This window comes from Enhydra lutris, unplaced genomic scaffold (assembly GCF_002288905.1).
Source record: "Enhydra lutris kenyoni isolate GAN:26980312 unplaced genomic scaffold, ASM228890v2 scaffoldscaffold14, whole genome shotgun sequence".
NCBI lineage: Eukaryota > Metazoa > Chordata > Mammalia > Carnivora > Mustelidae > Enhydra > Enhydra lutris.
The window spans coordinates 24,118,334-24,144,839 of record NW_019154098.1 but is presented as its reverse complement, the minus strand read 5'-3'; the positions used below and the strand labels follow the sequence as shown (position 1 = coordinate 24,144,839).

Below are 26,506 nucleotides of genomic sequence, written 5' to 3'. Positions count from 1 at the left end.
ATAAAGTCATATTCCTGGTTCTATTTTATGTACGAATCATACTTAATTACAAACTTATGTAAATGAGAATGCTGCTTCACCAAAATTAAAGAAACGGATTCTTCAAACTTCCTGGGTATTATTTGCATCTCCTTGAACTCATAACGCAACTAGATGCAGCAGTATCCTGCTTTTGCCAAGCTTCCTGGAGTTAACCAATACACCATTCTAGTAATCAGTGTCTTTGTGTGTAAATACTTAATGAAAGTTCCCAAAGACAGTCAAAGGGAAAAGAGGGTAAAGAATACGACAATGGAAACAATATTTACTCTTTTGTTGACATCAAATAACAAAATATACAAAAATCCAAAATAAAAAAATTTCCTAGCATTTTAGGGAATCAAAGGTTCTGTTAAATCCGTCCATCAGATCGGACTTTGCCAGAAAAATACGAGATTCACATCAAAGCTGTGCAGCCCATGGCTGACACACTTTTGAATCATTCTCCATCTGTTGCTCCTGAAACTTGGGCCACCTTCTCTATACTCTTCATTTCCAACATCTAAGAAAGAACATTCAACAATGGGTTCCTTTTGGGGACCTGTTATCTCCTGACTCATGCAGTCTGTGAGAAAAGGAAGCCAAGCAAAAGATAGTTATACAGGAAATAATTAACAGATAGTGTGCTGAAGGATACCATTTCACAGCAACCACAAACTTACAGCCCAATTCACTAAAAGATACATCTGCTTCCCCTGCTTTACAAACCTGCACCAGCAGAACTATGCCAGACTTCACAAAAAGTCTAGGTTACAAAAAGGAAAAAAAAATGCTTACAAAAATACTTGAGTCAATGGAGCTGACTTTTAAAAAAGAAATAAGAATAAAAGAAAATCTCATTGGTCAAGCCAATAAAACCAAACATACATATATCAAATTGGCTTTTTTTAGTTATGATCAACCGTCAAAATGGTATATGAATATAAAACATGAATAACTAGTGAAGAAAAAAAAATTCAAGCTACCTAGTTTTTATTTAATAAAAACAAAATGGTCATGTTCACTGCTACACTCAACTAAGTCCACTAATGGATTGTATTTTTTAAATAAATCTATGTTACATTTGAATTTAAACCATATCCTTTCCTAACTGGTGGACAACAGAAATGCGTCTTATGCAAGGCAGAAGAACAGAGATATATACAAAGATTGTTAATTCTGGATTTAGTAAATGGTTTTAAATACTTTATTCAAATATCAAATCAAGTATCCGCAGTTACCTAAAGAAAGAATTTATCAATGTGCCCTAAAAACTATAAGTTTCATAACCAGTGATTATGGAGGTGTATCTTTGCCATTTTTCCTGGTATAGTCAGTTCTCTTTGGGATTAAGTACATCCATATGTAAATGTCCAAACTGAGTCAGAAAGAGTTACATACATAAACGTTATGTAACATCACTACTACCTGCAGATAATTGAAAAACTGTTTTATTTTCATTAAACATGAAGAAAAAAAACCACTATCGGGCTTTTCCCTTGAAATCATCTTTAGTTAGAAAAAGTTCCTGCGATCTTCTGTCACTAGTTGTAAAGGCATTCAACATTGTCGCTTGTTTGAACGTCTGTTTGGCTGCCAATGGACTGTCCCCAAAAGAACATTTTTGCATCTCAATAGACTGTCCGGTATCAACAATCTTTAAACTATAAATTTAACACCACTGAAGCAAGCGGAAAATAACATCTACTTTGTGCTGTCTTGGTATCACATTTACAAAATGAACAAATAATCATACTACTTTGCACTTATCTAGAACCCTGCATCTGACGATCTCAAATGGCCTGACAAACAGTAATTAACTAAGCTGCACAGCACTTCTGTGAGGACAGCAGGCATTTTAATCCCAAGAGTGGGATGAACGGAGATCCTGGGAGGCCCTGCCTTTGAGAGTCAGTGGCTCAACATGGAACTCAACTCCCAGAACTTGGAACTCCCATAGCCCACGGCTGAAGGTCTCCACCAAAACCAACTGGTGTGAAATGTATGCAATGAAATGGGTAGATTTCCCTAAATAAATTTATACTGTAATCTAAAATCATTTTTCCCCTAGATGCATGAAGAAAGTGGACTGATAACTAGGGCATCTGAAAATAAGGGAGAATCAGAACAGTTGAGTTATCCTACTATGACACGCAGATGTTTACCTGGATGTGGATTTGCCATAAACTCCCCTTACACATTTCCTATCTAAACCCAATTATACTTCTGCATTTCATTAAATGAAAAACTGCATTTGATATTGGCAAAATCTTTGTGAAACTTAATGACAGATGCTTTGTTCCTATTAATGTAGTTATCAGTTAAAAGACACAGCTTTCTACGTTGTAAAATCCAATCTAAAACGTCAATTTGAAGAGTGAGATCTGGAATTTTTTATGCAGGAAATCATAAAACTAATATAGTTGCATTCTATGAGTCTGTCTACAAAATGAATAGATAAATACCTTTGTGTAAATATACATCATAGAAGAAACTGGCCAGAAAAACGCACAGCATTGTACCGCCTTCTGACTACCTTACCCTGTTTAGTTTAACATGAGAAAGGAGCATCAAGTTGAATATTTAAAACTTTTGCTTTTAGCACAGAAAATGTTAAATATGTTAACCTCTTCACAGAGCCAAATCTTAAGTTAAATGAAAACACTGCATTTTCAAAACATTTTCAGGAACTTCTTCAGGTTTATAAAATCCTTCTAGAAGTTTTTGAAGAGTAACAAGGTTTTCATATAAACTTGGGACTATTTCTAGCAGAGTCTAAAGTCTTTAATGTTTCTTCCTACTCATAAAAGAAAGAAAAAAAAAACAATGGTTTTACAGAAATATGAGGTAGTTAATTCACAACAAAAAACTAATTTTCATAAGGCAATTTACAAGATAAAGCTTATGTTAATGTGCCCCCTGCTATCCTCAAAGCACAGTGGTCCACACAGATCACATACACAATTTAAAATGTTTTGTAACCATATCAATTCCACACTGGTAACAAAGGAAAAATATAAGACATTCACTACATGAAAATATACATAAATGTTCTGCTATTGAACACAAAACTGAAAGCCAAACACTTAACTAACCTATGTAAAACAAAACAAAAAGAAAAGAAAAAAAAAAACTAATGAGAAAATATTTTCAAATTTTAGTTCTTCTCTGTGATTCTCCTATTTCCTTCATCACTTTGAGTGCGGCAAAATTTCATAACTGAAACCAGTTAAAAACACGTATCAGAAAGACCAGTATCCAGAAAGCAACCATCATTTTGTACTTTGTGAATGGCCCTAAATACATTCAGCCTGCTCTTTAAAAATGTTTCCACTATTAACCAGCATAGGGTTGAACTATTTTAAATTAACATTTTTTCCTGCACAGATTTCACATACTTAATTCTCATTATCAATCTGTACAGCAGTCAGCTGATAGTCAAATTTTTACTTTTAATATTAGAAACTACATGTATAAATATTTATAAGTACAGTTTATTAAGTCTACACTATTTGCACTATTTAATAAAATGACTTTTAAAACCAATTTTCTGTTTTTCAAAGTGTATACTATTTCTAAATAAACATGGCAAATAGCAGGATAAGTTCAAGTTCCAGACTATTTATACTCAAATTATGAGTATTATATTCTGTAGATATACATTTACAGACACCTGTATTTCCATTCACAACATGTAAATTGCATTTGCGTATTTTTACTGGGTATTTATAAACTTTTATAGGACACTTTCACTAATAACTAGACCCCTACAACTATAAAATTAAAGCGCAGTGTTTTTACCTTGCTGCTGGGTTCTTCCTTATTGATGGCAGAGGATTGAACTGAGAAGTGTGAATTTGCTATGATAACTCAGCAACAACAATTTCTACCACCAAGGTAGAATGCTTGTCAAATTCACATTCAGAATGGGCTCTGCTTTTTAATTCTCTGAAATGTCTTAAAAAGCTGATCAGCTAAGCTATGTGTATATCAAAAAGTTTTAATTCACTTAATACATTAAATACTCCACAAATTTAGTCAGCTACACTTTCTATTCCAAATATCCAATAAAATTGGTGATTCCCAAAAGCACTATTCAAATACAATGAAAATATAAATTTTAAAGAGTCACAGTTTACAAAAGTCAAGGAAGAATGATCCAAGACTTTACATACATACATACATACATATATATACACATATGCATAAATTTTATCATCTCTTAAAATTTAGGAGATGATCGCTTTTAAAGATCACAGATCCTATGGTTAGGAATTTGATTATTTGTAGAATATAGTGAAACACTCTCTGGCTGAAGATTTCATATTTCAGCAGCTAATGTGAGGAACTGAAGAAACAGTTGCAATGATGCAACAGAAACTTGAAGTCAGGGAATTAAGGAAGTGGAGGAATTGAGAAAAACAACTTTTTAGAAAAGCATCATCATCCCCAGTCTGCTCAAAAAATGTAACACTCTCAGGCTCAGGTTTTAGACTCAACCACATAAAAAATGACTGATCGTTCCAAACTCTTAGTGTATATACACGTGGCAGAAAAGGTAATATTCCAGAAATAGTCTAAAAGAGCCAATCAAATGAAGATGTCATGGATGACATGGATGAAAACGATTTTAAAATGGAAAAAAAAAAAAAAAAAACGAAAAACGGGTGGGGAGTTCTAGTGATATAGACATTAAGGCACCCAATTACAACACACTCTCAAGATGCAATATGAAATTTAAAATATGAGACATATCACTCCTGTCTTATAACCAGAAACTAAGAGCCAGTTGAGACCAGAAGAATCCTGACATGCTAAGAAAATAATGAACATTTATAATTGCAGCCCCATATATATTTATCGGAAAGAAGCTCCCTGAATTCAACCCCCTTCTTGAAGGGCACAAGAACTATTTCTCTTCTTTTTTAAGTTACCTATAATCAACTTGCGCCTTCTCTGCAGGAAGGATTCTTTGTTTCTCGGTGTACAAGGGGCATAGCCTCTTCTGCATTCAAGCCCTTCTCATAGCTTCAGGGCATGACTGCAGCCAGGAAAGGGAAGAGATTTTATAATTAACTGTGCACCTCTAAGAGGCATTTCTCAACTCCACTAGAGAAACCTGAGAAGCACAGACAGGCTTCAGAGAATCTGCAGGAAATGAGAGGAGGGAAGCCATGCAGACATTGGAGGGAGAAATTCTTCTCTCCAGAATCCGTCCAGAGAGACCTCAGTGGTCTCTGACCTGTAGGTCAAACCACTGGGCTGGCTGCCCTCGCCTTCCTAACGGGATCTTTGATAAAGGTTAGCTGCTTTCTGATCCTACCTTCTAGGCACCAACAAAGCATGGAAATCATGCAGAATGCTCAAAACTTTCTCGGAGTCAAGGTGAAATGTCGAAGTGGTGGTGCCTTAGGCAAAAAGCGAGCATCACTTAACTGAGAGTTGGTGAATTTTCAAAATCTGACTATTTTCTTGACACTGCTACATAGAGAGAGAGCGAGGATCTCATCATTCTCAGAGGTTTTGTTTTTCCACATGGAACTATGTCTTTCTCCCTACGAAAGCCTGATCATATAAAACGCACGGGTCTTTCTCTGCTTTGGATGCTCTTCAGGCCACTCACACTTGGGTCTACCTCATCTCTTCCCCTCTTTTTGGTAACTAAACACCAACAAGCCTTGTCATTTGTACATAATTATACCATCAGTTTGTAAAAAACTACATTTCCGTAGTAACCTCTCACCATAGGCTTTGCATTCCTAATGATTTAAATCTCTGCTAATTTTCCTGTTAACCAGATGCATTGTGGCACCACCTTAAAATTTAAAAGTCATTTACCTATTTTAATGGAACAGATGTGCAATCTTCTGGGATTCTGAACCTCCCTTCTCCAAATGCGGCCTCGGTGTTTTGCATAATCACCAGGAATGATTAACCAACATCCAATCTGAGCTAAGAGCAGTGGCAAACAAGTGACTGCCCACCACCATAGCACAGACGTGTAGAGTGTACACACACACACACAAGTTACTCTCCACCACTTTGGCCTTATAAGACCCCAGACTGAGACCATTTAGTTTCAGGTGTAAGACTAAATGATACTAAATGATACTAAATGTAGAGAATATGTGTCCTCCCATTTCCCCTTCAACATAGGTGAATTATTTAAAAATTAAACCTTCCTACCCGTAACAGGGACTGGGATTCGTCCTTGGACTTGTTTTCTCCCGATGCAGGATACTGCTGGGTGAGGGTCCCGGACTTCTCTCCACCAGCTGGCACCCCCTGCAGGAATCCCTTGGTCTCCACAGCCAAGCCATAAATAGGTCGTGCCAGATGGGCAGCTTCAACATTGGGGCTATCCCTTAGAGTCTTGGTCTGCTCTTGGGGGCCGGACACGGGCGTCAGAAGCCCCAGGCTTGCCTGAGTGTAGGATGGGCTGCCTCGCAGGATATCTGCCCCTCTCCAAGTCATGTTTCGAAGGTCATCGCTTGAACTCTCGGTCCAAACTTTATCCTTCAGCCCATCCTTATCTTCCACCTTCTCCCTCTTCACCACATTCTCAGAAACTGGCTCTCCCATTTTAGAGTCTGGATTGAGCAGACTGTAGACCTTGAGGTCGATTTTGGGCTCCTCCTTGATGGTGGACACAGCATGACCATCCTCTTCGCCATTGGCTGTAGTGATGTCCTGTTCGTGGCAGTGAACAGTGTTGAAGTGCTCCAGTAGTGACTGAGTATCAGCAGCCGTAAAGCTGCACTGACGGCATTTGTAGCAGCTGTGGGCTCTCCTGGAGAAGAAAACAGTCATTAGAAATCTAGCCTTTGGAAGGGCTTAAAAAAAGAAAACAAACAAAAACAAAACAAAACAAAAAAAAAACAGTCTTTAAGGACACACGTAATGTAATAGGTAGGACAAAATACACCATTCCCAAGACCCAGAAGTTGGAATGGAATTAACTGGCATTTTTGGTTCCATATATAGAATGTGACATTCCCTTTTGATGGATTAACCATAACGGGTAGACACACATATACACCCTCATGTGTCCACACGCCAGCAATCTGCATTGAAACTTGGTTGGTATGTTTTATTATTGAAAGACTTGCTCTGTTCGCCAATTCTGTATTACTTAAGAGACACATATATTTTCACACTGATTTCACCAGTGAACTTTTCACTTCCTGTTTTCTTTTAACTAAATCTCTATTATTTCATTATAAATGTAAATGCATCTCCAGTGTTACTTCTATAACATTTACATATATTAAATTCTACTCGATTACAGTGTTCTTTTCTATCTTACAACTTAAATCAGTTTAGGTAACGAAATACGGCTGACAGATCTACATAATCTAGTAAATAAGATGTACTGGAAGCTCAAGATTTTTAAGACAAATTCTTCCAGGAGGCTTTAGGGACATTCAACAAATTGAGGTGTCTGCTGGGTGTGCAGCATGTTTGGGGTTGTGTGGATATATTCATTCATAAAGAACATGTGAGTGTGTGTGTATTCTTTTCAAAAGGCATAAAACAAAAAGAACTTATTGCTGGATTTCATAGCATCCTCTGCTATTAAAGATGGAACACTGTCATATTAAGACAAATATTTGATTAACAAAGAACAGAGGCACTGTATCCTAAAAGACACACTGGGAAGGTACACAAGTGACTTAGAATAAGGCATACTTATAAAAACTTTGTACAGCTCTCTAAATAAACTCCATGTGGAACACTTGCTACTTCACTGATGCAATGCGTTGCCAACTTAAAATAACAAGATAGGTTTTGAGAACTGTTACTTAAAGCTACCACCACATATGTGCACATACATATAAGTGTAGATGATCATCACAAATTCCTTTGCCAGACCCTGGGTTCACACTGGTGGATGCAGAAGAAACCCAGTCTTTGTGCACCTGGTGTTTAGAGTCTAGTCAGGAAGGGCAATCCTCCCATTAGATTATAAATAAATATAAAGAGTGGTATGTGCCAAGAACTTTTATGGATGGGATGGTAATGGGGTTGATGGGGTACGTAGGCAGCCAGGAAGGTCTTTCTGAGGGAGAGAAAAACCAATGGATGAAAAGGAGCTATTCTTGTTGTAGGAGGAGGAAGGGAGAGAAGGCACATTCTAGCAAGTCTGAAATACTGAACAGAGGTCACTGCTGCTTTAGAGGAATAAGTAAGAGGAAACATGTCAATCAACAAGCTAGAAGGGTGATCTAGAGCTTTGTAGACCATGATAAGAGGCAGATAGGTATCTTCAGAGGTTAAAGGAAGCAATTGCAAAGTTACAGGCACAGAAGGAGCATCGTTAAATATATATTTTAGTCACCTGGGACCTTAACAGTTTCCTTTTTTTTTTTTAATATTTTATTTATTTATTTGACAGAGATCACAAGTAGGCAGAGAGGCAGACAGAGAGAGAGAGAGAGAGAGAGAGAGAGAGAAGCAGGCTCTTGGCTGAGCAGAGAGCCCAATGCGGGACTCGATCCCAGGACCCTGAGATCATGACCTGAGCCGAAGGCAGCGGCTTAACCCACTGAGCCACCCAGGCGCCCCCTTAACAGTTTCTGTACTCAGTAACTTCATTTCTTTATGAGAGCTGATGGCTGAAAATCCAAAAGAATGTTCGTATTTTAAGGAAGCAAAAGTCAAAGGTATTATGATATGTAACAAAATCTCAGTATTTGTCGAGAGTACTTAATGCAGTACAAAATTATCTTATCATTAACAGCTTACATTTGGTTGAATAAATATGGATATTTAACTTTCACTTTTTACAGAAGATTGTTTTCTATCTTGTCTCCTATTTTTCTTCACTGTTTAAGTATTAAAGATTAAGCAAAAGGAAATACAACAAAGGTAAATAATTTATTGATGAGTCGACCATAAAAATATAATATTAAAATTAATTTCCTCAAGTGAAAGGAGCCTAACCCTTGAGAAGAAGATGTCTATGACCAAGAGTAAGAATCTTGCCCCAAGTTCAAGGCCAGAAATCCCCAAACAGGATTCAGATCACAAAGTTCAAAAGACAAGGCTCAAAACCTAGGACCTAGAACCTACAGGAACTTCAAATAAATATCCATCCCAGCAAAACTATGTTTGAATATCTCCAATGAGAGATAAACTCCTAACCTCACAAAAAATTGCTATGTCTGTGTTCAATTATCACGGAGAAAAATGGATTTATCAGGATGGTTAAAGATCAGAACATACCCAGGAAATACCCTCCTGAAGGTACGCCACATCATCTATTGAGGCATGCAAATTAAACAAACAAGCTTCAGGAAGCACATTTTCCAGCTCTGATCAACCTTTACCCCTAGACAGTTCTAATGAGTTCACTGCCCACTATGGCACTAAATTTATGGTTTCCTTGACACGGTGGGGTCTCTCTTTGAAACCTCTGAGGGGAATCCCTTCTAATAAAGCAAGACTATCAATTGCCACTGCTCCTTCTACCCAAACTGGTCTTTTATACAAAACCAAAAGTATAAAGAGTATAAAAAATTCCAAAGTCTAAAACTTCTACAGAATTGCAGTGAATGTATCAAGAAATAAAGACAATTCTACAGCAATAGGAAGGAGAGAGTACCAATGCCCAACAGAAGAAATACAATTTCCTAGGGTACGTTGCAACAAAATATTTTAAAACAGCAGAATCTCAGTTCTAATGGGAGCATTGAAGAGTGTAGACTCTGGGAACGCCTGAATTTCAGTCTCGGTTCTGTATTCTACTGTGTGTGTGACTTCAAATAATTTACTAAACTTGCCCCAATGTCTTCATCTGCAAAATGAAAACAACAGTGTCTCTTGATAGGTTCTTATGAATGTTAAGTAAATAACACCTATAGTAGGTAAGTAAATAAGTAAGAGTCCACCAGTATAAATCCTCAAATTAAATAAAGCCCCTCTCTCCTGTGTGAATCTGCATTCTATGCTCTTTGTGCAAAGGAGTTTAAACTTACAAACTAGCAGCACTTTGGTATCATCCTTTTCCATTCCCCTATGTATCTTAACCGTGACGAATACTGTTCTTAAAACCAAGTTGATTTTCTGGAAGACTCTTTGGTTTAAGACACTGACAGGTAGAATATATTCTATGACTTTTCTGCTTCACCTAGTAGCATTCAATAGCCTGAAGGAATGAGGAATTTAGTAGTTTGCTTAATTGTCTAGTTTTACTCTTGTCATTAATAGACCCAGAATCTTAAGATTCTGAATCACAAAAAATAGAAAAAGGCATTACCTGTATTTTATTAAAGTCTTGGGAAGTGGAGATGCCTTGAGTGTATTCATTAAGGTAGTTTAGAATCATGATATATCTAGTAATACATTTCAATAATTCAGATTACGTGCCTTCAATATCGACTTATTCCGCAATCTAGAAATGCCCCTGAGTCATCCTATCCCTCCACCAAATAAAGACAACACATGCAACCCTTACCAGTGACTTGACTGGTATGTCCTCTTAAAAATACAAAGGCCTTGGGTCCCTGCCCAGGCACTGAATTCCTCACAAAGTATCACACTCAGGTAAGGTGTCAGGGGCTTCTAGGCGTTCTCTGATTCCAAGTTCCTGTCCCAATGGACAGACAGGGCTCTGCCCCACAGAGGAGCTCCTGATCTGACTGTTCCAGGAAAAACCATCCTTGAGACAGGTGCTGAAGAACCATCAGAGATCAGTAGGGATGAACATAAAGCAAAAAAAAAACCAAAAAACAACAACAAACACTGCTCTCCCTCCAAAACTGCAGAGCTAAGTTCTCGGTGAGAACCAGGTTTTACAGTGAAAAGAAAAACACAACTTAACAGGAAGGATATTAAAATAAAGTTGTAATAATAAGCTCAACTCACACACCTTTTCTTTTGAAGAGTTCAAAGGCATTCACATATAACTGATCTCACCTTTCACTGAAGTAGAAAGCCCATTTTACAGATAAGTAAAATGGAGAAATGGTGACTTGTCCCTTGAATCTACATCGAGTCAGGAACACAGGGCTTCTACATTCCAGATCAACATTCTATTTTTTGATTCTTGACAGCCAAATTTTTAACTTTATACAGAAAAGAGTGAAACCACTGACAATATGGAAAATGAAAACACGAGAGGAAGGGAAACTGATCATCTGGCAGCAGAAGACACTGACTACAGTAATGGTCTGCAAAACACGCTGACTTTCATAGCTATACAGAGTCCAAGGTGCCTCCTGTTGCCCGACTCCATCAGGATCTCTGGGGGAGAACCTGAGAATCTGAATTTTTAACAAGATTCCCCAGGTGACACCCATGCAGGGGCCAGAATCTATGAACTCCATTATTAGATACATTGCGGTTCTAAACAATGTAAGGAACACACTCACAAGGCATCCCCCAGTCCCTCCTGACTTTAATGCAACACAGGTAATGCCCTTACCAGCTTTGTTAGTCAGAATCACAAGATTCTGGGTGTAACAACTGTTAATGAAAAGAGAGTAAAGCTTGACAATTAAGCAGTAAACTGCTCAATCTTTCAGGCCATTGAACACAAGTAGGTGAAGCAGAAAAGGCAATTTGCTATATAGGACTCTAGAGACAGGAAGGGATTCTTTCTCCCTGTAGTATCAGTCTTAAATAAATGATAGAAAATATGTTAAAAAGACATTACTCCACTTTCAAAAGCTGAGAGCCACATAAACTCTTTAATAACATACACTAAAAAAAATCTAGAGCAGTGTTTCTCCAATTCTAACATGCATAGGAATCACCAGGAAATCTTGCTGAAATCCAGATTCCAATTCTGAAAGTCTGGGGTGGTACCCAATATTCGGTATTTCTTATAAGATCCCAGATGATTCTGAAGCTGTTGGTCCCCAGACCACACCGTAAATAGCAAGAATCATGAAGCCATGGTCAGAAAGAACTTCAAGATGGGTATTAATTAGTATGGAACAAACTCATAGCACTTGACAGAACATTTTTAAATGAATTCTTTATGATGAGCAACAACGTCTTCCCTCGTAAAGCACACACAACATTACATACCTCTGAGAGTCAATGCTAACAGCTTTGGAAGCTTAAACTACAACTAAAACATTGTCAAGCATAATCCCCAAACAAGAATTCATCTTTTTTTTTTTTTTTTTAATTTCATTGTTTGGGAATCACCTTTCACCATTTTTAGGGCTAGGCCATTTATATACCTTATTCCTCAACAATCACACAAAGTACGTATTCCCATCCCTGCTCCATGGGATAAGAATCTGAAGCCTAGACAAGTCAATTCACATAGAATGCGGAGGACATGACACAGTCTTCAGCACTTGTCCAAGGGTCCTCTTCCGTGGGTGCTGTTGGGAGCTGACACGTTACTAGCTGATGCAGGAGTTCCTGAAAGGTGCGCATATATTCTCTTAGGTGTGTCATTCTCTCAATAGTTACTGAATATGTGATTTTAATCCCTAGTATAAGAAACATTACAGAAGAATACAAGTTTAGTCACTGTGAATATACATTAGTTTGGACTCGCCTCTGACCTATAAAATGATTTTCATTTTATCAGCATTAATTGGAAAACCTCAAAGTTGTTCAAGGGAATCTTCCTTGCATTTCTGGAGATCCACAACGCTCAACCATACAAACTTCCCAAATGATGCGACCCAAGACTAGGCCTAGAACCCTCTGAGCTACTCCAAATCTGTTTTCTTCTGAAGACTTCTTTCTTCCACATTGCCTTTTATTAAAATCTTGTGTATGTCCTAGTTTCCGGTAATTGCCTTAAGATCAAGATCAATGTTCACACATCCCTGAACCCACCCCCACCCAGAACAACCGAGAGTAAATACATACTTAATAACCAAAGGGATAAAGCACCACAGCTCTGTGGATGTTCAGGGTGCTGGATTTAATGTGTAGAATCAGAAAGCAGCAAAGAAATATTTAGGAGAAATACACAGATATTTCATAGACAGTATATTTTGAGTGGTTTTTCTGAAAAAACTCTTTATTATTTAAAAACTCCTAGAACTTCTGGCTACATTTAGCCAAACTTCTTCTTAATATAAATACATACGTGCTCTGCATTAATTGAAATTCTATATTCTCCTGCCAAATGCATAGCAAACTCTCTCCTTGTGCTACGTAGGGAAAAAAGATGTCATTTCGTATGTCTCCCTAGCACAGGATTGCCAGATTAAAACACAGAATGAAGATTTGAGGGTCAGTGTAAAAAAAACAAATATTTTAGTGTAAGTATGTCCCATGCAATATTTAGGATATATTCACACAAAATCAGCATGTCTCGTGTAATATTTTAGACAACAAGGACATGAATCAGAGAAATTTGATAGAAAAGTTCAATCTTCCCTTGCCTTCAGAGAAAACTACAAGCTAACAGAAGACCAAATTGTACTTAATTCAAGTGACTTAAAATTTCTGTGAAAAAAGATGTTTCATTTCTTATCCTACTAACAGAATTTTCATGTGCTATAAAAATTCATTTATTTCAGTTTCATCCATATTTCAATGGACAGTGGCCTGAGAAATAGTGTTTCCTTCATTAGCAGAGATTGCACATTATTTTCAAAATTCATAAAAGGCTGCGGTTTTCTAGATCCTAGGAAAAGATCAGCTCAAAGATGCTACTCTAGCATTACACTTACTCTGATAAAACTTATATATTTCTATTTTCATAATAAACCAGCCCACAGTATATGTGAAGTCAGATCTGAGTGATGCTTTTTCTCCTCTAAATGTAAACTCCCAGAGATTTCTGCCAGCATTTGAAAAGCCATCCTCAGGGCGCCTGGATGGTTTAGTGGGTTAATGCCTCTGCCTTCGGCTTGGGTCATGATCTCAGGATCCTGGGATCCAGCCCCACAGCGGGCTCTCTCTGCTCCGTGGGGAGCCTGCTTCCTCCTCTCTCTCTCTTCCTGCCTCTCTGCCTACTTGTGATCTCTGTCTGTCAAATAAATAAATAAAAATCTTTTAAAAAAAAAAAGAAAAGAAAAGCCATCCTCTACCAAACAGCTGTACTTCTTAACCGCTGAAATCTGGTTCTTCTTCAGTGACTAAACAGAGCATGGAAGTAAATGAGTAGATCATAAATACTAATCAATTAGACTTTGAAGGGTATTTGGGGGATAATTATAGACTTGAACACCTAAAGACAAACTACCACAGAAAAAGAGTAAATGACAGTGGTTTAATTTAAATATAGATCAATGGATCTGGTATCTAATAAAGTTAGTCATTTTGTAATATACACTTTGCTGGTATCAAGGCCTCTCATACGCCACACTCGAGATTACGAACACTGCAGAATGAGGGATTAAGAGCAGGTGAAGAGAGTATCTGAGGGACAAAGACAAAAAAGGAATTACAGGTGAATAACCAGATTGATCAATTTTAGAAGCTGGAACTGCAATAATATTCAGCCTTAGTTAAGTGCAGAGGAGCAGCCTGCAAAATGTAAGATAAACTGACCTCTGAGGAAGATTCCATGCAATCCACTCATCTTGTATTTTTAAAGCTGAAATCATCTGATTGGTGTTTACTCCTTTGGAGTAACTGGATTTCTTAAGGAGAGTGTAGGGTCATTTCATTTTCAAGTGAAAATGAACGAAATAGAAGAAAATACAACTAATGTCATATCTGAAAAATCTCAATTTATGATTCACTGATTCACTTCCAAAAAGAAGATATCCCTGACCAAGTGTTAAAGGGAGACCAACCTCCCCATAAAATAGAAAGCGAGTAACACTTGGGAAATGATTTCTATAAATTGATATGAAATAGAAATCATGGCTAAACTTTATTTTATCCCAGGAATTGATCATGGTTCTTGTACAAAGTCCTCAGGACCATCAACTCTGAAATGCTAATAATATATACAAATAAAGGTAGTGCCGACTGTGGGTTATTTTCTTGAAGAACTGTAATATCCTGGGTAATGTGTCTCACAATGGGAATTCTCAACTTCAACTATTAGGTCCATTTCAAGGAATTACAGGCCACTGATTTATTAGGTATTGTTTAAAAGAACATGTCATCTAACGTACACAAATGTAAATGTAACTGTCGTGGCACTCGCATTTTGAGAAACTCTGTGCTAATGCACTATGTACTTGGATTTTTCAGAAGTGTTGATAATTAAGTACTTATCATAAAATCTGTTCTTTAGAATTAGCAGAGCACACAGTCCATGCTCCTTTCTGTGCTCTGCTAAGGCAGAGACTGAACAGTAGCTACCTTAATTTGACCAGCTACGGTATCCAAAGTTATTTCCTTCGACCAGAGTTACATATTTCATGTCTAAAAGATTCGAACACTGTTTAAACAATTTTAAATGCATTCATAAATCTCCAATAGGACAGATGCTTGTCATCACATACACTACCAAAAATATGTCCATTTTCTTCACATTCTAGATAACAAGGAGGTAGACAATGATAACATTAATGATTTTTAAGTAGTTATTTACTCTTAAGGGGGATTGAGCATTTATTCAAATATTTATTGGATTGATGAAAATTGATGTTCCATTTTCATTTTAAAATGTTATCATATAATGTTAGTCATAACACCATCTACATATATGTGTGTATGTATAAATATATATATACACATTCATATTTAGGTCTACAAAAAATAAAAACTGGAATATAATCATGGACTATGATAATATATATCTGTGTCTTTGTGTATATACATATACAGAGAAATGCAGAGAGATCCATGTATGTGTGTATATATATAAAGAGAGAGAGACAGAGATGATATAGAGAAAATTATATTAATGGTATAGTTCCATATATGTACATAAATGGCTATGAATATACATGGTGTATATGTGAATACACAAACATACACATATAATGAATATATATATATATATATATATATATATATATATATATATATTTGGTTTTGCTAGTTTATGAAGTCACATAAAATGGTATGCAGCTATAAATCATCTTTAATTTCTTTTTATTCAGCCAAAATTGTACTTCAAGATTCATCCATGTAGTATTCAACCGTCATTTATTCAAATTCACTACTGTGTAATATTCTACTATATAAAAATCTACAAATTATTTAATGCCAATAGCTATATACTATTAGTTGGTATTTTTTCCGGTTTTTTTGGTTGTTGTTTTGTTTTTTGAGAGGGAGAGAGCATGTGTGTGTGCAAGTAGGGAGGGAGGGCAGAGGGAGAGGAGGAGTGAGAATCCTCATCTCCACAGCCAGCATGGAGTCTGACACAGGGCTCAGTCTCACAACCCTGAAATCATGAACTGAGGTGAAATCAAGAGTCTGATGCTTAACCAACTAAGCCACCAGGCGCTCCTGCTGCTTTTCTTTTCATTTTTGTTTTGGTTGTACTGCTTGCAAAAACCACTACTGTGAACATTTTTGCACAGGTTTCCAAGTGTATCCATGAAAGAAAATTTCTTCTGAGGAGTGCGATTATGCTTCTATTGGGAATATGAGCATCTGATATTGACAGAATTCGCCAATTCACTTTATTCAGTCACATGTATTGACCATTTTTACCATTTATAATTTTTAACATCTATGTTTTCTGCAATGAAGTGACCTCCTTTTTATTTTGATTTGTATTTGCCTCATACAACTTCATCTAGCCTTACCCTTTGTTACTGAGATCCAACTTAATTACACTGAGTCAAAGGATATGTTCTGTATACTTCATTCTGAAATCTGTTTCTTTTTGGCTGAAAATATGTCAGTTTTTCTAAGTGTTTTATATCTGCTTGAAAAGCATGTGAATTCTCTAAACTGATGGATGCACAATCGACATTTTTTTTAAAGATTTTATTTATTTATTTGACAGACAGAGATCACAAGTAGGCAGAGAAAGAGGAGGAAGCAGGCTCCCTGCTGAGCAGAGAGCCCGATGCTGGGCTCAATCCCAGGACCCTGGGATCATGACCTGAGCCAAAGGCAGAGGCCTTCACCCACTGAGCCACCCAGGTGCCCCACAATCAACATATTTTTATTAAATCAAGTTTGTTAATTTGTTGTTCTAATCTTTTATATTTTGAAAATTTTTTTTGTTCAACCTTTAGTAAGCAAGTTGCTTAAAATCTACCACTGTGATTGTGGTTTGTCTTATTTTCCCTGCAGTTGTCAATTTTTGTTTTACATATAGATTTGTTTATATTTTATATATTTGGAATTGTTATCTCTCCCTCAAGAACTAAACCTCTTATCATTATGTACTGACCTTTCATCCTATGCTTTTTGTCTTAAAATCTAAATTGTATGAGATTAATAATGTTATCTCAATATTCCTTTGGTTTCTATTGCCTATAACCCATCTATTTTTTTTAAAGATTTTATTTTTTTTGACAGAGAGAGAAAGAGAGAGCACAAGCAGGGTGAGTGGCAGGCAGAGGGAGAAACAGGCTTCCCACTGAGCAGGGAGCCTCATGTGGGGCTCCATCCCAGGACCTTGGGATCACGACCTGAGCTGAAGGCAGACGCTCAACGAACTGAGCCACTGAGGCAACCCTGTCTATTCTTTTGTTACAAACTCTCCATAGACTTATATTTTAAGTGTGCATCTTATGTAAACAGCTTAGAGTCGAATTTTCTTTTTTATTAAGTCCAACAATACCTTATTTAAGTAGAAAGTTTAAACCACCCAGATTCATTAAGATTTTTGATAGCTGGTCTTTTGTTTTTTTAAACCATATTACTTTTACAATCCTATTTATCCATTTATACATTTTTCCTATGTATCCTCTCTTGCTATTTCTTAAGAAAATAGAATTTTATTTTGTTGTTCCACTCTTCTTTATAGCTTCAGAAGTTATATACCTATTTCTTATCCTTCTACTGATTATCCTTTAGGGTTTCCAAGTATGCAGAGCAAAGCTGTAACTCACTAACTCCAGACAATTCAAGGGCTTTAAAGCACCTTACTTCTGATAATTTCCACTACAAACTTACATGATTGTGTTACCCAGCACCTTAATCTATCTCCTTTTAACTGCATAAATAAGGCAGACTATAGTTGCTTAGATTTACCCAGAGTTCCCTGGTCTTTGCTTATGTGAAAATATCTTTGCTTTTTCTTGGAAAATTGTTTTCACAGGTAGGCAATTCTAAGTTGACTATTTTGTGTTTTGTTTTTCCTTCAAAACCTTACACAGAATTCCTCCCTCTACTGGTTTCCACTGTTGCTGATAAGTCTGCTGTCAACCTAATTGTCTTTTCTAAGTAGTTGATATGTTGTTTCTCTCTAGGGGCTCTAAAAGAACCTCTCTGGCATTTTAGTTTTTACTACTACATGTCTAGGACTCAATTTATTTGCATATATCCCTGTTTAGTATAAGCTATGCTTTTCTGTATCTGTGTGTTTATGTCTTTCATCTTTCAGTTCTAGAAATCTGCCATTATCTCCTCAAATAATTTTTGCCTATCTTCTATTCTTTATATTCTTTTCTCCTGGGACTCTAATTAGATGCAGGTTAAAACAGCTTATTATGTTTCTATAACCTACTGTCTACTTTTGATACTTTCCACCCCCTTCCCCTCTTTTAAATATTTTGACTATTGTCTTCAGCTTTAACTTGTGATTAATTCATTTACCTTCTATCACTTGCCAATCTGTTATTGAACCTACCCACATTTTAAGTTTCAATAATTATATTTTCAATTCAAAAAATACTATTTCTTTCTTTTTTTGAATGTTTCTAGTCCTTTATAGTCTTATGGAGTTTGGTCAATTTGTAAATCTGATTTTCATTTCTTTAAACACTTATTTTTTATAACTGAAAATTATTATATTTTATAACTTTCTTACAACTAAAAATATACTCTTGTAACTTATCATCTTCCTGGGTATCTAAGTGCATTATTTGCATTTCCTACTGATTTCCCACAGAATGGTATTAATCCCTTCCTGTATGGTTAACTTCTATAATAATGAGCTCATCTAAGATTTATCTTCTGCCACAGATACCACGGAGGTGAAAATTAAGAGTATTTCATATAGACAACTATGTGTTTATTTCTGACAGAAGTCAAAAGGAGGCCCTAAACTTGGCACCACTTTTGCCACCTTGAAGGTCCAGCTTAACATGAAACAGATTCAGCAGCCTCTCGCTCTCAGGGACTCCGGCATAGTCTCCTGACTGACTTACATCAATACTGGTATTTGCCTCAGTGCAACCTCACACTCCCTGCTTAATATTCACTTCTCCCCAGTCTGGGTTTAGTCCACTCTTGGTGAAGGGAAGACAAGAAAAGGTTCAGAAATTTCTCTAATTCACGGAAGTTCAGCAAGGCCTTGAAAAATACATTTTATCTACTCCAGTTGTTTTGTGAGGAGACAGTACTCCTACTTACTCCAGAAACTAAGTTATAACACAGAAAATTTTGATGACGAGAATGGTAGGTAATCAATTAAGAGAAGGGGTACACTGTTTAATTAAATAATAAATAATAAAAGGAAAAGAGTGTGGGAAACAAATTCAGGAATAGAACATAGTCAAATGTGAGCTAGCGGTAACATAAGTAAATATGAAACATTAAGCGAACTGACCAAGTTCCAGTTACTGACTGAATAATGTTTGCAGTTCAACCAAAATTAAACCTGATTCTTCTTGAAAATTCCCACTGAGTGGACTCTACACCAAGGTTTTCACTCATAAATCTCAATCAACTCTCCTCCTTCTCAGCTGTAGTATTTTTATCTCTACCTGATTTCATATATTTCATCAATCTTAGCTTCTGCTACCTTTTTACTACACCATAAGTCTTATACATAAAGCACTCAAAAGCTTAGAATATTCCCTAGTTATAACAGAATTATGGAGAAAGTCTCCCAACATGTATAATACAAATAAATATAAATTTAACCAGAAAAATATTCTTGTGATATGATAAATTTGTCCTCTTATACGGTCTTCAAAATGAAGCATGTGGGAAAATGTTTTGATAGCAGAACAAGTTTTCAGCATCCATAGGACTATCTCCTTTCACATACCTAGAACCTCCACTGCTGTTCAACTTTCAGTAGAGTTTCTGAAAGTGTAAGTCTCCAAATTGCAAATATCTCTACAAGAACTCATAAACTGACCAGAGAAAAACTATTCAGTACCTTAATCCAGGACCACATGAATTACAGCAGGTTTTAAAAATAAGTTCAGGAGTGGGGCACTTGGGTGGCTCAGCTGGTTAAGCCTCTGCCTTTGGCTCAGGTCATGATCCCGGGGTCCTGGGATTGAGCCAGGTCTCAGGCTCCCTGCTCAGCAGGGAGTCTGCTTCTCTCTGGCCTTCTGCCCCTCTCCCCCCACTCCTGTTCATTTTCTCTCTCTAATATATAAATAAAATCCTTATTTATTTTTTACTTTGTTTATTTGACAGAGAGAGACACAGCAAGAGCGGGAACACAAGCAGGGGGGAGGGGGGGAGAAGCAAGCTTCCTGCTGAGCAGGTCCACAACCTGAGTAGAAGGCAGACACTTAATGACTGAGCCACCCCGTCACCCCATAAATAAAATCTTTTTTTTAAAAAGTGCAGGAGGATTTTAATGCCCTAGGAATAAGTTCTGCTCAGTTTTCTCATCTAAAAAAATGCTAAAAGAATGCACAGACAATTGTCATTTGGTGTGGAGCCCTAAATCTTCAGAAGGGTTTCGAGACCATCTAACAGTCTGAGGTTAAACTGTAACTTCCCACGGAGATCTTGGCTTATCCTTAATGACTGCAAAGTCAAAAAATCACAGGCACTTCATTTACTTAAAGATACAGTCACTGAGCACTTAATAGCCATTCTGGCATATCTATAGATATGGCGGTGAAGAAGAAGAGACTATTCTCTTCCCTCGAGAGCTTATTTTCATTACTATGAACTAAAATCTCACATTTTTCAGTAATATTTTTATTCATACTTTTAGATCCTGGGAGATTTTTTTGTTTAACCAAATCATATAGAAACTTTTTCCAGACACATTTTCAAGCAACAGCCTCAGCTTCCTCAAAAAAAGCCACTCATGCAAGTGATCTGGTATCCAGATGTATCAGTGTGTATGTGTGTGCGCACGCACGTGCGTGTGGTATGTCGTGGTGTGCCTAATTTCCTCACGATTAAGGAAAGCCTCCTCTTTCAAAAATATAATGGATCACCTAATTTTTCTACCACCTAACAAATGTATATGCACACTAGCAAAGCTCAGGAGGAAGCTAATGTCTGCTAGCCCAGAAATAAATTAGCATGCAGCTAACATCAGAGGAGCCAGAAACACTCACTACGAGTGTGAACACATATTTGATTGCAGGACTGTGTCTTTCCTAGGGCTGACCTTATAAATTAAACAGTGTAAATCTCAAGGAAGTGTTTTCCGAACATTCAGATTCACTGTGAACATTAGGATGCCCTTCAAATTAACATCCAACATTATTAGCCTATTGTTGGACATGAACTGCTTCATTACTGGGGACTGACAAAACACACACACTCACACTGACACACGACTTCTAAAAAGAATGGGAGGAACTGTTTAAAGTCTTGGAACGGGAAAATTAAAATCTGTTTAAAAACTATTTAACATCTTGGGATGGGAAGATTTTTAAACTAGGATGCTGAGTCTACAGAAGGAGAAATATTTAAAAATAGTAAATAAAGCTCTTTACTTTGATTCTTAGAGGCACAGCAACAAAAAAGCACCTACACTAAGCACTAAGTAACCTCTGAACATACTGTATTTCCAGGATTTTGCTAAACTAATTCCCACTCACACAACCAAGTCTCAGGTTAGCTGCTGCTTCTTTAGGGAGGCATTTCCTCATCTACAAGATTGGGCTTTGTGGTCATTCTCTTCAAATACAGTGGTCTCTACTTCATCTGTTGTGACACTTGAACTCATAATGATATGTTAATGACTTCCCTACTAAACTGTAAGTTCCATGTGGGCGCAGAATAGGTCTGTCCCGTTTTCTCCTTTATCATCAATGCCTGGCACAATGTGTATTCTTGGATTTAATTCCTTAAGGAATGAATGTATAAATGAAATAAAGAGATATATCCTAAACCCATCTTTAGAAAATATGGGTGCCTGGGTGGCTCAGTCATTAGGCATCTGCCTTCGGCTCAGGTCATGATCCCAGAGTCCTGGGATCGAGCCCCGCATCGGGCTCCCTGCTCAGCAGGAGGCCTGTTTCTCCCTCTCCCACTCCTCCTGCTTATGTTCCCTCTCTCGCTGTGCCTCTCTCTGTCAAACAAATAAAATCTTAAAAAAAAAAAAAAAGAAAATATGAAAGAGTAACTGGGGAAAGTAATATTTACAAAAATAATACGATGAAAGTGGGAAAAAAAAAAACACATGAATGTACCCTATATCTCTGTTTATGGATCTGTAATAACTGAAGTGGGCTTTCCCCACTCAGAGGAGTGAGCATACAGAAATCCAAAGTCACGTATCTACAGAATTCTCACCTTCAAATGACTGTTTCTTTGCAAAATGAGGATGTTGCTCAATTTTTTTTTAAAGCCAGAAGAATGTCCAATCTCATGGTAAAAGAAAAATGAGCCTCGTGTTCTCAAGCTAATTGTTTCCCAGGTGGAACAGAGAAGGGAACACATGATGGCACCTTTCATTTGGAAGAAGCTCCACCAGAAATGAGGGGACATGGAGTAATTCACAGGGACAAATACATGAATTGTGGTAAATGAGTGAACTCAGCAGCATTACCGTCATTGCTGCAAATTGTAAAACACACTCAGTAAATGGAAGAAACCAGGTACGAAGCGTAAGAGTACATGGTCTGAAACAAACGACCAAATTAAAATCCGTGATTACCACGTCTATAAATCCATAATCTGTAGTTTCACGAATGATCTTTTACGTTTACCTTTCCTGCAACTTCCCCAATTCACCGCAATCATTCCTGATGATTCTGGGATCAGCCCTGTGGCTTCTTTCGATTGTTTTCTTTGACATTGCACCCTCCCTACCCCGCCCCTACAACAGCTTACCTGTAGTGTCGGGAAATCTCCTCTTCCACCTGGGTGATGAAATCACATTTGGTACACGAGTGTTCCTTGCTCTCCTTGACAGTCGGCTGCCCGTCCGATCCTTGCAGGTGATTGGCTTCCTGTTTGACCTCCGATGCTTGGGACTCGTGGGAGCTCTCGTAGTGGAAAAGGAGCACATCCACGTCGGGGGTGGAGAAGGAGCACTGGTGGCACTGGTGTTTGACTCGCGAGCTTCCGGCTGCCCCCGGAGACAAGTGCAAAAGCAAGAGTGCACAGTGGGAACAATTACTTTTTCGACAAGCAAACGGGTAAGTAATTTCTCCAAGGTGCTTTTCTGGGCTGCAAAGGCCTCTGGGACAGAAGGGACAGTGTTTAATGGTACATTTATGAATGTTATGGAGCTGCTGATAGTGACGGAGAAGCGGCCCCACTACAATGACGTCGGGGCCGTGGCTTTTGGAGTATCTAAAATCACAGAACTGACAATTATAGCTTGTTACCATATTATCCTCTGCTCCCTTGCTGGAGAAGTCCTTCTTTTTAGCCCCACTAGAGCCCTTGTCTGCCTTGGCCATCGGCTCCCCTTCTGCACTTTTGGCTAGATCATTCTGGTTAATGACAGAGCCCCTGGAAAGCTTATCATTCAACTCTGGATTAAGGCCGCCTGACTGCGCTCCTCCATGCTGTTTGCCATAATGTTCTAGCAGTTTAAGTGAGCTAGATGACTCACAGCTGAAACTACAAAATTTACACCAGTAGTAACTGGTGGCCTCTGTACCATTTTGTCTCGAGGAATCGAGGGGCTTGATGGGCACTGAGTAGCCAACAGGAGTGTCATCTCCCGTCTTGACCGTGATCTTGTCCTGCCACTTTCCCAAGTCTCCAGAATCACTGGATCGAAGTGCAGGGATGGATTTGTTAGAGTTTTTCTCTGAAGGTTTTGCACCCTCAGAGGAGGGGAGAGAAGCTTTGATTTTGTTCGGGTGAGTCTGAAGAAAATGTTGTTCTAGTTCAGTTGAGGAGTTGCCCATGTAAGTGAAATTGCAGAATTTACAGCGGAAGTACTTGGTGTTTCCCTGGCAATCTGGTGTTTTCCGTCCAATGCCAATGAATGTTCCACCCGAAGTGACCTGGTACAGAAGAAATGGATGTTACTTGAAAGGTATCATTCATTTCGTGCTCTCTGTAGGAGGGAGGAGGGGACACTGCCAAGTATTCCACATCAAAAAATACAATAGTACTTCTGCTTATTATGAAATCACTTGAATAATCAGAGCCAAAGAAACGCACTCTTCATTTCTCAATAGCTACTCTTTGAGAGGCTCATTATGCTAAACATTTTTGGCCAAAGTAACAGATAAAGATAAGTAATAAGAGGACTATAACTAGCTCAATGGATTTAATAAATACTCTTCTTAAAAAGCCAAGAAAACAATTTTCAAGTAAGTAGGTTTTACTACTGTTTCCTTCAAACCACATGCTTGCAGAAGCATCCAAATCACAGGGGATTTCTTCTCGTGAAGTTAAGGGTTGCTGTCAAAACCAGAGGCAGTTGCTTAGAGATTACTCAATGCAGTCGTTCTCCAAGGAAATCCTCTGTTCAGTTCTTATAGCAATGAAGCCTTGGGCAAAGATAAAGTCTACCTTTTGGGTAAAACAAAGCTGCTAAAATGACCACACAAAATGCCTTATAATTAAAGCCCAAGCAGGCACTATTACACCAAAAACGAAATGAATGCAGTGGACCTGAAGTCTTGGTGAAGAGAGTCTAATGTAAAAAGTTTAAAATGATTTCCAATCCAGGATAAAGGAAAAGAAGAAAACCTTCCAGAGCCTCATCTGATCAAGGCTCTGTCTCAGTGGGTCATGGGGATGGTCAAGGGCCTAAATAAAATAATCCCATCACAGGAATGATCATAGCTCTTCTTTCTATCCGAATTGTAAAATTGTACAGCATTAGGGCAATGAAGGTATTCCAAAGTCACTTTATATAAAATCCTTTCTCCTTCCTCAGTGTGCCCTGCAAAGGGCAGCTTCACCAAGCACCACCAATGAGTAGCTAAAATTCCTGGCTTAAAACCGAGTTTTTGATAGAAATGCTCCAAAAAAGGGAGAGATTTCCTCTTCTAACTATCAGAGAATTTCTGTGTTTTTCTCGCTACCAGATGTAATAGATGAGGCACGTGACATAATCATGCTCTGCCTCCTTCAACAGCTGCTCAGAAATGACATGTGTGATCACTGCTCATATCCAAATCACTCCATGAGAAAAGTCTCAAGCATCTCAAAAATCATTTCAGAGGTTCCACTTAACATGCAAATAATATTCCTTTAGCGCACTGAGACACACGTTTGCACCTCTGTTGTACACGACTAAGAATGCCGTCCATTCTGCCACTTACGGAGAGGCCGTGAGCTTGATCAAAAGACTTAATCTGTCTGGCCAAGGGTTAATTCAGCTGGGGACACCTCTACATTTGTGCATGATCACAACACTTACTGTATATTAAGACAATAATTTGCAAACATCTCTCATAGCCTTTATCGAAGGATAACAATGTTTCACTTTGGGTGCTGTCTACACCCACCATGGCAAGAACACAGGCTTCAGTCTGTCCGCAACAGCACGGCATCATCTAAACAGAAGGGAAAGGAGGGGGCACCCTCCCAGCCAGCAGCCTGGCCATGGGCTGTGTGAGAGATGTCAAAGCCAGACCACATGAGGATACAGCCAATGCACCCTTCTAACCTAGCACTTTAGGGACTAGAACAACTAAAAATGTTCCCTGGGATGCCATCATATTGCAAAATCCCTCCATCTATTTCCCAACTCACTAGAGGTGAGGAGAAACCTTATTTCCAAAAACAAAACAAAGCATTTCAGTGGGCTTCCATCAACTCTGGTACTTTGTTCAGAAACATCAACTTGAATCAAAAGGGGCAAATGCAGAAGTTATAGGCCCTTCTTCTCTAATGTGAGCAAAGCCGGTATCCCAAAATTTTCTTGCTTTTGCTACGATGTTGCTTCAGAATTGTCAGTCTTCCTAATATAAAATGTTTTTAACGTCTGCTTGTAGAACAGGGATTCCTGAGAAACCACAACACATCAGCAGTGTGTCTTTGATTTTGCAATCTCCAAGACACATATTCCATGTCCACACGGAAAGGGCTGAACCAGGAGCATTTAGAGTCCTAAGGAATCCCTAAACATAGGGTTTTGAAGTGAATCAAAGTTATTACTAAGATCACAGTATCCCTTCCAGTATTTGACAAAAACTTTAAGAATAAAAGAAGGCCAGGCTAAAAATGACCACTATCAGGTGAAAAGACCATGAAAGAAAGAAGGCAGGCTGTGTGGGATTAACTAAGTTACCACTGCAAACCTCATTAAATCTTTTAAGTCCCTGGTATTTGGTGTCTACGGGTTGTGTTTTTTACCCAGGGAAAGCCAGCCAGCTTCATTATTTAAGATTATTATTTAAGATGCTCTTTCAAA

The 26,506-nt window shown here is 37.8% G+C and overlaps 1 protein-coding gene across 2 annotated transcripts in view; it reads right to left on the bottom strand.

Annotated features, from left to right (window-relative positions):
- The window catches only part of LOC111146815 (transcriptional repressor GATA binding 1), a 205,427-nt gene that overhangs the window by 163,339 nt on the left and 15,582 nt on the right, over positions 1–26,506 (bottom strand). For both annotated transcript variants that reach the window (XM_022502510.1, XM_022502511.1), the window contains exons 3-4: positions 23,011–24,140; positions 6,205–6,808 (exon numbers count right to left, since the gene is read on the bottom strand). In XM_022502510.1, the coding sequence (XP_022358218.1) occupies positions 6,205–6,808; positions 23,011–24,140 (1,734 nt within the window). The remainder of the gene's footprint in view (positions 1–6,204; positions 6,809–23,010; positions 24,141–26,506) is intronic.